General features: G+C 41.8%; 2 protein-coding genes across 2 annotated transcripts in view; both read left to right on the top strand.

Annotated features, from left to right (window-relative positions):
- Positions 1 to 891, top strand: part of LOC123958940 (leucine-rich repeat-containing protein 49) — a 30808-nt gene extending 29917 nt beyond the window's left edge. The window contains exon 18 of the mRNA XM_046032724.1: positions 59 to 891. Coding sequence (XP_045888680.1) covers positions 59 to 274 — 216 coding nt within the window. The 3' untranslated portion in view covers positions 275 to 891. The remainder of the gene's footprint in view (positions 1 to 58) is intronic.
- A 4818-nt stretch (positions 892 to 5709) lies between these two features.
- Positions 5710 to 14437, top strand: part of LOC123959066 (thrombospondin type-1 domain-containing protein 4-like) — a 49872-nt gene continuing 41144 nt past the window's right edge. Inside the window, exons 1-7 of the mRNA XM_046032921.1 lie at positions 5710 to 5815; positions 6384 to 6650; positions 7295 to 7351; positions 7547 to 7616; positions 8904 to 9226; positions 10407 to 10833; positions 13711 to 13813. Of these exons, the coding sequence (XP_045888877.1) occupies positions 7323 to 7351; positions 7547 to 7616; positions 8904 to 9226; positions 10407 to 10833; positions 13711 to 13813 (952 nt within the window). The 5' untranslated portion in view covers positions 5710 to 5815; positions 6384 to 6650; positions 7295 to 7322. The remainder of the gene's footprint in view (positions 5816 to 6383; positions 6651 to 7294; positions 7352 to 7546; positions 7617 to 8903; positions 9227 to 10406; positions 10834 to 13710; positions 13814 to 14437) is intronic.

The following is a 14437-nucleotide window of genomic DNA, read 5'->3' as shown; positions in this document are numbered from 1 at the left end:
TTCAAAACGGACATTATCTTGACCTTGACCATGCAAGCTTTACTTATTTTCCTCACAGGAGGGCACCGTGGAGTCATCGGAGCGTGCTTCCATGGTAGAGCAGTACCTCCAGGAGTTGGTCCAAAGGGCATCAGACACCAATCTGAAGGGTGAGGCTCTACACAAGCTCTGGCCCTCCATGTTTGCAGAGATGGTGAGGGACTGTGTGTTGGAGATGAGGGACCGAACGGCCTTTCGCCAAGCCGGCCTTGCAAAGCTCTCCGAGACCAAGTGAAGAGGACCAAAGGTTCGCTCTCAGACCACACATGCACGCACACATGAGGACTTAACTTTCCAGACGCCCCCAGGGCTTCATCTCAAACTCCATCTTTAACACATCATCACTTAGTGACTTCTCACTGACTATCAGTTACTAAAATCTTTTGAAAACTGAAAGGTGTATTTCCCTAGTGTGAGGGAAGCTCTTTAATAAGATGGATGTAGACTGTTGTCTAGATGTCTGAAGAAATTATCATGACAAAGGCATCTTGACTGAATGTAGATTTTCAGTGAAAACACACTGTTTGGTTCTTCATTGCTTGGAGCTGTAACATACTTGAAGAAAGTTAAAAGGACTTATTGACTCACGGTGCATTGTGGTCCCTACGGAGCATCCTCTGCACTTTAGAAGCCTTCTGAATGACCCCTTTTCACCATTACTGTCATCAGCTGAAAATGTCTCTTTTGTTGAGACTAGAATGATTTTTCTGTCTTAAATCTTGTTTCATGCATCACACTCACTTTCTCCTGCCTGACATAAAAAACGGCACAAACAAGGACAAGGACTTTTCTTTGTTTACCACTGTTTTTCTGTATTGTACTTAGTATTAAAAGATTCTGTATTAATACTCAGTTTGTGTATGTGGTGTACATGATGTTTTTAAAAAAAAAATCTATCTACAGGAGTGAGGAAGTCATGTCTTAAACCGGCATCAGATCGGTTCAGATTAGTTGTTAGTGTTCCTCTGTTCCTACAACATGACTCCACATCTAAAGTTAATGTTCAAGTTACTTTCTTCTGGTTTCACCCTTTGGCAGTTTACACTTGCATTACCCACAACTCAAAGTCCATTGGTGTCCCTTGTGTGTGCATGCGTGCAGTAGGAGATCCAGAAACCATGAAGGGTCCTCTGGGTAGTGTGAACTCAGGAATGTCCCTGAAGGCATAGAAGCTTCACCAGTTTCTCGCCACCTGTTCCTGCTCCCCTGACTCAAACCACCCACAAAGACTATTTTAACCCTCGCTTAATCAGGCATGTTGGCACCAACCTGGAGGAGTAACTGCAGGGGGATGGAGTGTCAAACATCTCCACACACACACACACACACACACACACCAAGGGGTTGACAGGCACTGCTGTCCGGTGTCATCCGCTCCACTGGAGATCAGTGCCTTGCTCGCAGGTATTTGACTTGAAGAAGAACATCAGCTCGTGTGTTAAATGAGAAACTCATTTAACACACAACGTGTATGTTCTTCTCTCCCCTCAGAGCTGGGTTGATGTCTTCTTGTTTTCAGGGGTATTGGTCACCAGTAGCTTTTGAAGAATTGTTTTGCTGTCTATTTGTGAACTCATATCAATCATCCAAGTACACTGATCTATCTATCCAGTATCTCACAAAAGTGAGTACACCCCTCACATTATTGTAAATATCTGATTATATCTTTTCATGTGACAACACCGAAGAAATGTCACTTTGCTACAATGTAAAGTAGTGAGTGTACAGCTTATATAACATTGTAAATTTGCTGTCCCCTCAAAATAACACATCACACAGCCAGTCTAAACCGCTGGCAACAAAAGTGAGTGCACTTCTAAGTGAAAATGTCCAAATTGGGCTCAAAGTGTCAATATTTTGTGTGGCTACCATTATTTTCTAGCACTGCCTTAACCCTCTTGGGCAGAGCTTCACAGGTTGCCACTGGAGTCCTCTTGCACTCCTCCAACTTCCGTTTGAGGATGTCCCACAGACGCTCAATAAGGTTTTGGTCTGGAGACATGCTTGGCAGACATGCTTTTGTGAGATACTGTATATATACACGCACACACACATGCACACACAAAATATTTAGTACTGTGTTAGATTTAGGCAGGTGTGAAAAAATGCTGTAAAGTAAGAATGCTTTCATAAATAGACATGTTAATAGATTCTATTTATCAATTAACAAAATACAATGAGAGTGAACAGAAGATAAATCAACTTCAAAATTTGGTATGACCACCCTTTGCCTTCAAAACTGCATGAATTCTTCTAGGTACACTTGCACAAAATCAGTGGATTTGTAGGCATATCGTCAGGTGCATGATTAAACAATTATACCAGACAGGTGTTAATGATCATAAATTCAATATGTAGGTTAAAACACACTCATTAACTGACAGTGTAGGAGGAATAGAAATGATGCGGAACAGCCAAACCTAGCTAACAAGGTGAGGTTGCTGAAGACCGTTTACTCTTAAAAGCCATACACCATGGCAAGACTGAGTATAGATTGATATTTTGTATTGATTTGCAGTGAACATACCCTTTAATGGGACAAGTGGACCCAATCCATGCCAGCAAAATCCCCCCGAAAGCATGAAGGAGCCATGGATCCCCTCACTGTAGTGGGCATGCATTCAGGCCTGTACTGTTCTCTGGGTGTACGCCACACATGCACTCGCCCACTTGTCTGACTGCCTCACTTTTTCCACAGCTCTGTATACCAGTGCGGATGGATTTTGCACCACTGAGCTCTGAAATGTGCATTCATCTTTGTAATGAGGGGTTTATGCACTGCTGTCCCACTTTAATATCCCTCTCAATGTTACTGTTGACTGACTGTTCTTGCTAACACAGTCTGATCACATCCTGCATTGACATTCTCAGTCACCTGAGAAAGAGTTGCTCTTCTGTTTTTCTATATATATCACACTAATGCACAAGCATCACGGTCATCAAATGTCTGCTGTTGACCACACTTTCCTACCCTATTAACCGATATTCCCATGAATCTAAATACAGATGTCACTTTTGTTACTGTTTCTGTTAAAACACTAGTTTTGTGACTTAAGCTTCTGCCATTAATGCCCCAACAATAAACCCTCTTTCAAAATCCTTGAGATCTGTTCCTCTTGCCATCTTGATAAACAAAAAATCACTGGGCCTACTTAGTATACAGAGCATAATTGGATGTTAATTGCTTAATTGTACCATGCAGTGCACCTGTGTGAAAGCATTTGCATCTGTTATGTTTCTTCACTCATTTATTCAGATTTTTCCTTGAATTTGACACCTGTCTGCATATATATTCTAACCAACTGGGACACAGGAGTCATCTTGTTACATAATATTAACCATTTCTAATAGCTGACACTGTGATGAGGTAGGGATTAGTGTTTGTTAGCTGTTGTGAAGCAACTGAAGTGGCAACCTCTTATTTACAAGACTCCACTCACCAGACATGCTGATCTATTTAAATATTTAATTCCCTATGTAGGGGAGAAAGGTAGCTTTAAATAAATCAATATTTTTTTACCCTTAAAAAATAAAAACAAAAAAATCAATATTTACATTTATCCGTTTTAAAAGGTAATAAGATAAGTACAAACATTCTACATAAGGTTATTTGCTTTCACTAAAATGGCTTTTTGAAATCTAGGTTGTTACCTGAACTGTTGGATCACAGATGAAAGTGACATGTGACATATGAAAGCAGTGTTTTTTTCACATCACTGTGGGTCTCTGCCCCGCCAATGCACAGTGGAGATCGGCAAAGAAGGGCTCAGGAAATGGAAAGCAAAATGACTCATGCATTGTAAGCCTGTGAAGGAACTATTATTAAAGGATGCACATAATTACACAAATATTCATATAAACGTAAATAAGTAATTTCACGTTTGTAGCGCACACTTTCTCTCAGTCCGCCTTGTGCACCTCTGTTTCAGTAGTTATTACCTACATTTCTCAGAATACTTTATGATGATCCCCGGAGAACATGCCACGTTTCATTCAGCTGTAGGTTTTATAGATACCTGTTTGACAAATGCTGTTGAGAGAATTTTCTACATATAAAGGAGGTTAGCGTAACAGAAAAAAGAGTGAGTGACTGCAGCATTATTGCACCAATATGGACTTACCAAAAGACTATTGTCATGCAATATTATCTTCACAATTTGTGTTCGGTTGAATGACTAGCAATAAAACCTAAGCGCTGGTCTGAAGGACGCAGTGTTGATGTGCTCGACCCTCTGATAGACTTTTGTCTAGTCAGGACACATGGCTGCCAATTCGTTCCACCTCACAGAACCAACTATTAGTTTCTCTTGGAATGAACCAAGTGCATTGTTTATTGTTAGACATGCACTGCAAAAAAGAACCATCTGAAAATGTCATTTCAGTTTGTTTGAAATAAGATTTTACTTTAAGCAGCACAACATCTGATCACACAAATGAGCAACATATTTTGCTCATTACTAAAATGAACCCATGTTTCTTTTTTTAAATTGTGAATCAGATTACAACTATTTAGTTACAAGGGCAGTAATGTGGCTGGTTATTTTATTTTTTTTAATAAACCTTCAATGCAAACAAGTGAAATTATATTAACCCACTCATTTATATTTGCAAATACTGAAGTAATACTGTACACTATTTTACGCTGTGGAAGTGTTGATGGATTTTTTTTTCAGTGTAGCGCATGTCCAGTCGATCGTCACCATGCATATTTTTGTGCAGTGACAGACAACAGCAACTCCCCTCTCCTTATCTCGTCTCAGGCAGCCTTCAATTGGTCAACTGAAACAGTATTTCATTAACGATCCTGTAATTGGAGGTTTGTTTGCCTCTTTAGGCTCTGGAAACATTTGGGTTAAAGGCAAATTCCTGGACAGCATCAACATCTGCAACAGGACTGCCCCCCCAGCAGATACATACAGAGACCCACTGTGTACTTGCATACAGACATATATACTGTACATACAGTACCACGTGGATAAGTGGATGGACTTGTAGGTAGACTTACATTTGTAAATATATATATGTATATAAACACACTCAGATTTCACAGTATTTACAGATTGTGTCTGGCTTATAATGAAGCCATTGTCAAGCGAGCCTGTTCACAGACAATGGCTGTAGTGAGTTGCACACTGTAGGTCACATAGTACGGTGTAAACCACTGAACCATAGTTATGTTTTGTTCTGTTAAATAAAACTAACTGGCTAAAGAGAACAGTACACTAAGCTTATATAAATGCGTGAATGTCATTTTTCTCTGAAGACAAATTTCCCTACTCTCTCCTACTGCAGGCTGTATATACATAAGTGTGTAAAACTTTGAAACAACCCTCTTAAAATAGATTTTTTTTGTACAAATCATGTCCCATTTTTCATTAAGCTTAAAAGTCTTTTAGTTTGTCCAAGTTTGATTAGTTGTTTTTGGACACTAAGTCATGGCCAAGACCGTGTGACATGCTTCCCCTTAATGGATGAATAGTCGCAATGATGCCAGGTAGTAGATTATAAACCACTTTACACTGTAGACCACTATAAATGTCCCTTGATCTCATGAAAACAATACATTTCTGAGGTGAATGTAAAAGAAAGGATTGATGTCTGTCCACCAGAATGCTTCAAGGAAGTGGTACTCATATGTACCAGTGACTAAAGTGATCAGTAACCCACCCCATCAGCCAGAATGCTTCAACTGAAAGGTGTGAGGAGTGGCCAGGGTGTCACCAACTCCACAAATGACTTTTGTTGCATAGTAACTACATGGAAAGATACCACAGAGGTAAGTGGGAATTAATTTGTGTGACTGGTATAAACTGACCCTTTAATCCTGCTGTACTTCAATTTTGTATAATACAGTATAGAGTACATTTGTTTTATTGCTGTTGATTCTACTTCTTTACAATGTTAACAATGCTGTAGAGTTTAATGAGTCAAAAGTAAGGCTAGTGTTCTGCTGTCTTGTGTTGATGTCACGTTTCAGGTTTTCTGGGTTTTTGAAATGCGATATACTTTCCCTTTTGTGTCCAGCTTTGAACTTTGCATTCATTTCATTTGGTAAATGTGTCTGCCTGTGTCTCCAATACGAACATTTCCGCGCGCGCTTTCTTCCACACAACCAAGCGCGCCACTCAAGGAGTGGGAAATGGAGGAGACACACACACACCTACATATTTTACATGACACGCATACACACGCACACGCACGCACACACACACACACGAGAGAGAGAGAGAGAGAGAGAGAGAGAGAGAGAGAGAGAGTGGTTGCTGCTGTAGGGGGCGCAGCAGAGGTTGTTTTGCCGTGTCACTTTCCAGCTTTCTGTCATTCTGTGTCTGTGTGCGTAAAAGCAAAACCGCCGGGATCACCATGATGACCAAGGTCCGGGGTTTCAACTGCGCCAGGACTTGATTCACAACTCTGGGTACGGATTTACTGACATACATGGCTTAGCACAAAGGCTCTTGGGAGAAAGCCTGCATTTCCACCTGGATTAATGTGTCGACCGTGAAGATACCTGCGCTTGGAAATGGATCTGTAAACGCTACAGTGTAGGATACTCAGAAAGTACTGTGAAGTAGCCAATACTTTACCAGACCCGCATCAGTAACCTACAGGTACGTCGACGTGAAGATATGTGGGCTGATAATGTCGATTACATGGCTATAATAATAATAATAATAACAATAATAATAATAATGATGATAATAACAATAATAATAACAATAGAATAATGAACTGTGTAGTAGGTTTTCTTCATTCCCTAAAATCCTTGTGCGAAGTAAGTAAGACTGAGTTATATGGTCTGGGGTGAGGGGTGAAAGTCCTAACCTTGCTGGACCTCAGACCTGCTGTCTAATGGGGTAACAGTTTTTCAGCAGGGGGGCTCCCTCATAAGGAGCAAGAGGTCAGAGAGATCCACTCACATGGTCAAGTCGTTATAAGTGCCCCCCCCCCCCCCCCCCCCCCCCAGTCAGTGTCTTGAGGGATCTAGTGGCAAAAAGTGTCAGATGTTGACATTCCTGGCACATAGCTATCAGTAAAGTCGTATCATTTACATGTGGATACTCTTAACTGTTTGTTTTTCTAGGAATGCATGTCAGACAAGAAATCTGAGTGGACTCTTTTTCTGTAGATGAACAGAGTTCCCCTGGGGTTTGACCCTCCAGTGTGTCTGCACTGCGGCCACACAGAGAGAATTTGTGTTGAAAATGTCACCACACAGGTGTATGCTAATGTAAATGTCTCTATTTTCACTTAGACTGTCCAACTTTAAGAATCCAGGAGCTATGCAGGGAACCTGTGTCTGGATTGTCAGGTAATGTCAGAGTGATTGTATCAATCATGGATTTCTTGTTTCTTTCATACTTACTTACTTACTGTCTCATTCTCTGATAATCCATCTCTCAATTTAGCGATCTTTAATTATCATCACACCTAAATGTATATTTTTGATTATAAACCAATGTTGCCACACGTATCACCTGTAATCACTTCTGTCTGTTTTCTGTAGAGTTTCTGTCCTCCTGCTTTCGCTTTGGTCAGACCCCCTGGACTGCCAACACACAACAGACCACAGGAAGGTGAGCAGCAGTTGCGTAGCAGTTGGTGGTACTGTGGAAAAAAAACCCCTGTGTTCTAATGTGTGATCTGTTTGACACACTCACCACATGATGGTAGACCTCCCTTGAATATTTCCAGGAATCTTTCTTGTTGTTTTATCTACCAGTCTAATCGCGCGGTTGGCACAGGCTAGTGGAACACTCATCTAGTGGAAGATGGCATGCATGATTGTGTCTTGTTAGCATAGCCAAATGCCACCCTAAGTTTTAGACTTTAAATCTTACTTCTTCCGTCCCAGTATGTGTGAAAAGCAAGAGTAATCCCAGGGGGAACCTGACCAGGGTCCTAATCTGTTAACTTGTCATGAGAGTATGAGAGAAAAGTTCTGTGGGTTGCAGTGAAACAGAGAGGACTTATGTCAGCTGTCAGCAAACCTCCTCTTGACCTCTGGACACAGAAACCACAGGGAAGAAACTTGTGGATGCACCTCGTGGGTGAAGCTGACTGACTGATCAACTATCCAGGTCAGGTTAGAGGGGATGGTGCAAGTCGGCTCCATGTGCTTCCATCGGCTTCCAGCTGTGTGACCTATGGTTGACCCAAGAGATGACAGTGGCATTGAGTTACAAAGGCTGAAGCAGGGTATAAGAGGTGGGGGTGGGGGGGGGGGGGGGGGGGTCTGAGTTCTCTTTGAATAGCTACACAGCACTGATTGACAGGAGAAACACTTCCTGCCAACTCTCCCTACTGCTTCTGTATTCTCTTTCCATCCGCTACAAGTCAAAGGCAGCTGAGCTTTTACTACGGCCATGTGTTTGCCCAGAGAGGTTGCTGTGAATGGAGACAAAGTGCTCCTTAAAGAGCAGGATTTCCACACGGCTCCATGAATAAAGCCGGCTTGGCTCAGGACTTCTCCTGGCAGGTCCCTCAAACAGTGAGTGCAGTGATCATTGCTAATATGGCCCTGGCAAAGTTGCACAGAGGGATAGAGTCAACAGTGAGAAAAGCAGGTAGCCAATAGGGGATAGGCCACTAACAGACACCCACTAATCGGCCAAATCAGGGCTTTATAACCGTGAACAGAGGTCTGCTTTATGGACAGTGGTGAGAGGCGGAGGGGCAGGATAGTCATGTTGATGAGATGAGGTCACTGACTTGAGCCTTTATACAAGGCCATGATCTAAGGAGATTAAAGTCTCGTTGATGGAGGCTTTACCATCAGTCCTTGGCATTCAGTTTGTGTGGCACTATCCCATTTGTTTGCACCCTGTGGTGTTGCTAATTATGGTTGTTTCATCTCCATACAGGTTACTCAGAGGGCAGAATCCCAACAGAAGTTCAGGGCAGAGCATGGAGATATCCAGGGCTCCTGGGGTGCCTGGGGGCCCTGGTCAACCTGTTCCCGGACCTGTGGAAGAGGGGTACAAGAGCAGAGCAGACCCTGTCTGCCTGCTTATACTCCATCCCAATACCCCTCCAGAAGAGCTGGCATTCACCCCCAGCAAGCCGGCCATGTGATTTCAGCCCTACGCCCAACAGTTCCTCTGCACCGCGACACAGGCAGGTCCTCCAACAGCAGCAATCGTGGAGAACCAAGGCAGGAGAAGGAGACTCGGCCTGGTGGACGCAGGTACTGTATCATCCTGCACAGGATGATGGGATTGGTTACAAAATAAGCTGAGGTGTTGAAATCATTGTACTTACAATTGGATTTTTCATGCACATACAGGATACGAAGGCTCAATATATAGTTTGATGAATATGAAAATTATGTTATTATGATATTATTGGCCTTCATCGTCACTAGATCCCCAATCAGTTGAACACCCATGGGAGACTGATGTTTTAGATAGCACTCTCCATCAACACCATCAACATTAAATTAGGGAAAGTCTTTAGGAAGAATGGTGTTCATCCTCCCAGCTGAGTTCCAGAGAATCTATGACAAGGATGGTGGCTCAATACCTGAGACACTTTTTACTTTAACTTGTCACCCATCTGAAGCTTTTGACACAAGTTGCTCTGCAAATAGTGCAAAAGAGTAAATTATTCTATCTATAATATAATTTTTTTAATAATTCCAAATTATTGATTTAACCTGAGTGTTACATTTTAAGCACTAAAGAAATACTGTAGAAAAAAACTGCGTCTAAAAACTCTACGTCTGTTCGAAGTGATTCAACTGTCATGATGGTCAGTGAAGAACTTTTTTCAGTAATGCAGCTCTTGTCTTTGTTTAGATCTGCAAGTCCTTAAAGAGCCTGTACGGCTGTGCTGCATGCTGAGCAGCCTGGTCTAAAAGTGACTCTTTGGAGCCATCAATGTGGGCCATCTGACTGCCCTTCAGTGGAAATCTAGTCTTTTATGAATGGAGTCAAAGGCTCGGCTTGTGCTTGGCAGCTTTGTGACCTCCTTCCTGTGCTTGCCTTTAAACAAATAGCACTGACAGCTGAGAAATGGGGGGTTGTTTGAGTTGGAATCTAAGGAGCCAAATAACGACAAAAGCTCCCAGAATTCTGCTACCGGGATCTGGATGCCTCTCAAAAGTTGTAGTTCCGATGAAGACAGTTTCCTCAGTCAAAAAAGAAGAAAGAAATTGGACTAAAACATAGTCCAATAAAAGAAGATAGTGATCCAAATATACTGGATGGCCTTTGTTGGACAGTCTCTGGTTGACTTAAGGAGACAGACGATAGGTAACTGAATACAATTCTGTGTTTGTATGGACATGTGTAGGTCTAGAGAAAGACGTGATAACCAGTACACAGTCTTTGGTTTAGTTGTTGATCTCCACATGTTTGTGTCTTCAGGAGGGTCACTCACATCACCCCAGGGAGGTATGGCTACGGGAGAGCTCCTTATGTTGCTCCATTGCAGACGGACACAAGCCAGGGCTCTGGGACGGCTCACCCCCGCAGGCAGAGACACTCTGCTGATACCCACTACCCTACCACTAGAGGCCATGGTGGGCAGAAATCAAACAACCTAGACGCCTCCAACAACGTCAACCGCTACAGCAGACCCTACACGCAGCCCAGGGCACAGCAGCCCAAAAATAAACAAGTCTGGGCCCCCCTCTACCAGCCCGGTTCGATCAACCAGGCTCAGATCCAGCAGGAGCTACAATCAGGCAGCCAGATGTCTGGACCCCAGCAGCACCAAGAGAGACCCTATAACCCACTGCCTACTTCCTTCTGCACAGGGGAGCATGCTCACTACAGGATCTGCAACAGTAATGTATGCAAATCTGCACCTTCTCCTTCTTTTTAGCATATTGCTTAGGCATGGCCATTTAATGGATAAATAACAACACAGATTTAGTTTATTGTTCTGATTTGTTATTCACAGACAGGCAGACGGGTAGATAGAAAGGTACTTTATACATCCAAGCAGTGCTTGAAGTGGGCCAGTATGCACCGGTACACGGTACGCATTTTACTCTTTAGCGTCCCGGGACTTTTTCTTGCATACCGGCACTTCTCACAAGCTGCTGGTACTCTTCTCTGCCCTCTCCATATCAGGTTCTCTGGGCACTATGTGACACTCACCTGTTCCCGTTCTCACCTGCCTGCTAATCTCCTTCGGTGCCGACAGTGGAGGGAGAAGAGAAGCTCGGGTACCTTTCATGCATTTGTGTGCAGAAAGTAGCTTGTCATGGTCACTTTTTGTGAACCAACCAATCACAGTCTGGATGTAGCAGGAATTTAAAAAAATGTCTGACTGCCATAGGTGTCATTTCCACTGGGGACGCTGGGGACATGTCAGGATCAGAATGTCTCCACCACTTTTTGAAAGCATTTGTTAGCTTGCAACAAGAAATGTTGAATAACAAATGCAAATGCTTTGAGAACAATTTATTGGCACAATCAAAAACATGCAATGCAATTTAAAGAAACAAATGTGCATTGTCCAAAAAAAGTAACAAAAAATAGTCACCTGCCATTTTGTGTTTCCCTTCATATAAATAAAGACATTTCCACCTTAAATGGGTGCAGAAAATGTCTCCAGAATGCAGTAAATTAAGAGTGTAATGCTAAAAATCTGCTTGGGAAGACCCGTATTCTTATATTTCAGCATCGAATATGTCTTCAAGATAATGCTAAAATATCATCCTGTCTTGTTGACTTGTTGTTCTGCATGAATGATTATTGACAAGTTAGTACTTAGCATTAAGAAATCAGAGACTTACCACCATGTAGAGCATTTTTCTTAATAATTTAATGAATAAAAACAACCCACAAAAAAATCAAACCGCTAGGGTTAAGGGGTCGGGGGGACATGTGAATGCAGAGTACTGACACCTATTTTTTTCCACTTCAAGTGCTGCATCCGAGGAAGGAAATTGCAATGTTACTGTTTACATAATAAAATAAATACAGAGTTACGAAACATACACAACTTACACAAAACACACAAGGTATGTGACAAACTTGAGGTAGGTGAAGAGATAAAAAATAATGTATGATTAAAAAAATGTACAATATGTATTCATTCCACTACTATGCTACTATACATACATAAAGTAAAAATGAGTGTAAAATGTGAATTGTCCTTCAGAAGAAATAAGTCTCCTCTCCCTGCCCAGAGGGGAGTCATGAAGGAGTCTCCAACTGAGTTGTCCGACCAGTTTGTTCGAGCAGAGGATATGAAGTGTTATCCAAAATTTCCCTTCCTGTAGACAGCCTCAGTGTTATACTTTCAGCCCAGTCTGTTGTCAAGGTGAACCCCCAGGTATCTGTAGACCTCTACCAGCTTCACCTCCCTGGATGTAAATGGTGTTATCTCCATCTTATTTAGGTTTGTTACACAGAACCAAATGTTATAGCAAAAGATAAAAATGTTAGACCTTTCCTTGGACATTATGATTCTTCCACGGCTCAAATGGCACAGCCAGACCCCAGCTCAGTTTTTGCCAGAAGATTTGAATCTGAAAGCAATTCAAAAATCATTTTCAGTCCAGTTAGATTTTAATATATTCAGGGAGTGGCACAGGTGTAGAGGGGTTTGTGTTTATGTTGTGAAGGAGTGATGTGTCAGTCATCTACTTTACAACTTCGTGAGGTGACTACTGTCACTAAATTTAATAGGCTAGGCTCAGATTGTGGCATTATGTTATTGTTTTTAAAACACAGCTATTGTTTTTTTCGGAGCTGGACAACAGTGAGAAATTAGACAAAAAAAAACGATTCCCAATGGAACTGATTCTTGATTTCTATTTCAGATGTACTCAAGATTTGAGGTAGTCTGACTTATTCTCCATCACCTGAGTTTGAGCTTCAGTATTTGGTGCACTGGGACACATCATCAGTGATGTAATTGGATCCTGATTAAATAAGAATTAAACAGGAAGTGAATAATTATTAACTTTGTGGTTGCTACCGCTACCAGCAAGAAGTGGCGTAGGTGATGTTGCACGATATGTTTGTTTAATTTGGATCTTCTCTGTTATTCTCTGTTGCACAGAGCTCTATTGTCCACACACTATATAAAACACATAATGGGCCACAAGGTGACAAGATCCGTCATTATTATAGAACTCATCTAGAACAGGCAAATAGCCTACTTTAGATTTCCTGCATTATATATTTTGGACAGACACATTAGTAGCTTTTTAATACTTAACACTAAATTCCACTGACAACTTAAGTAAAACATATTGGTGGAGCTACTGGCTTAGGAAATGTAGTTAGCTGTTAAAGCCCAGCTCTAATGCAGAAGTGTGGAGATGGACTTTGCCTTTATGGAAGCCATCCTGTGCATTAAAATAAATTCAGTGTCTGGTTCTGTATATTGTCTCTGGTGTGCGATGACACAGATATTCAGGCAAAGTAAAGCAGACCAGGGGTTTGTTTAGACAAAGGAGATATGGAGGGATGTCAAGGAGGGCTCGCTGGTGAGCCTTCATAAATACTGGAATCTAACTACTTTTGGCAACTAAAGCCTGAGCTACAAGCACAGGGGGGACACAGTAAAAACAGAGAAGCTCGACTGCAGCAGTCAATCAATGGCTACGGAGCGTGTCGATGAGAAATGTTTACACGTTGGACTCTGCGTCTTTGTGGAAAATAAATGTATGTGTGTAGATGTTTATGTGTGTGTATGGTTCATTCTCAGGTCTGTCCTCCATCCAGCAGACACATCAGGGCCGTCCAGTGTTCTTCATACAACAACCAACCTTTCATGGGCAGACTGTACGAGTGGGAACCTTTCAATGAGGGTAGGTTGTATTTATGTATGTATGTGCAGTATGTACATATTAATATTATTTTCACTTTTGATTATGAAAAGGAAAAGTTTCCCTGTGAACCCTATCTATCTATCTAAATAGTAACTTGCTAATGCCTAGCAGGTAATACAGTGGGGGAAATAAGTATTTGACCCCTTGCTGATTTTGCAGGTTTGCCCACTTACAAAGAATGCAACGATCTATAATTTTAATCATATGTACATTCTAACAGTGAAAGACAGAATCCCAAAGAAAATTCCAGAAAATCACATCATATGAATTTATTAAAATTGATAACCATCTGATGAGGAAAAACAAGTATTTGACCCCCTGGACAAACAGCATGTTAATATTTTGTAGAAAAGCCATTATTGGCCAGCACAGATGTCAAACGGTTTTTATAGTTGGTGACAAGGTTTGTGCACATTTCGGCAGGGATGTTGGCCCACTCCTCCCTGCAGACAGCCTCCAAATCATTCAGGTTCCGAGGTTGTCGCCTGGCAACTCTAATTTTAAGCTCCCTCCAAAGATTTTCAATTGGATTCAGGTCTGGAGACTGGCTAGGCCACTCCAGAACCTTGATGTGCTTCTTCTTCAGCCACTCTTTTGTTGCTT

This window comes from Micropterus dolomieu, linkage group LG20 (assembly GCF_021292245.1).
Source record: "Micropterus dolomieu isolate WLL.071019.BEF.003 ecotype Adirondacks linkage group LG20, ASM2129224v1, whole genome shotgun sequence".
Lineage (NCBI taxonomy): Eukaryota > Metazoa > Chordata > Actinopteri > Centrarchiformes > Centrarchidae > Micropterus > Micropterus dolomieu.
This window is presented reverse-complemented; position numbering and strand designations above follow the sequence as displayed.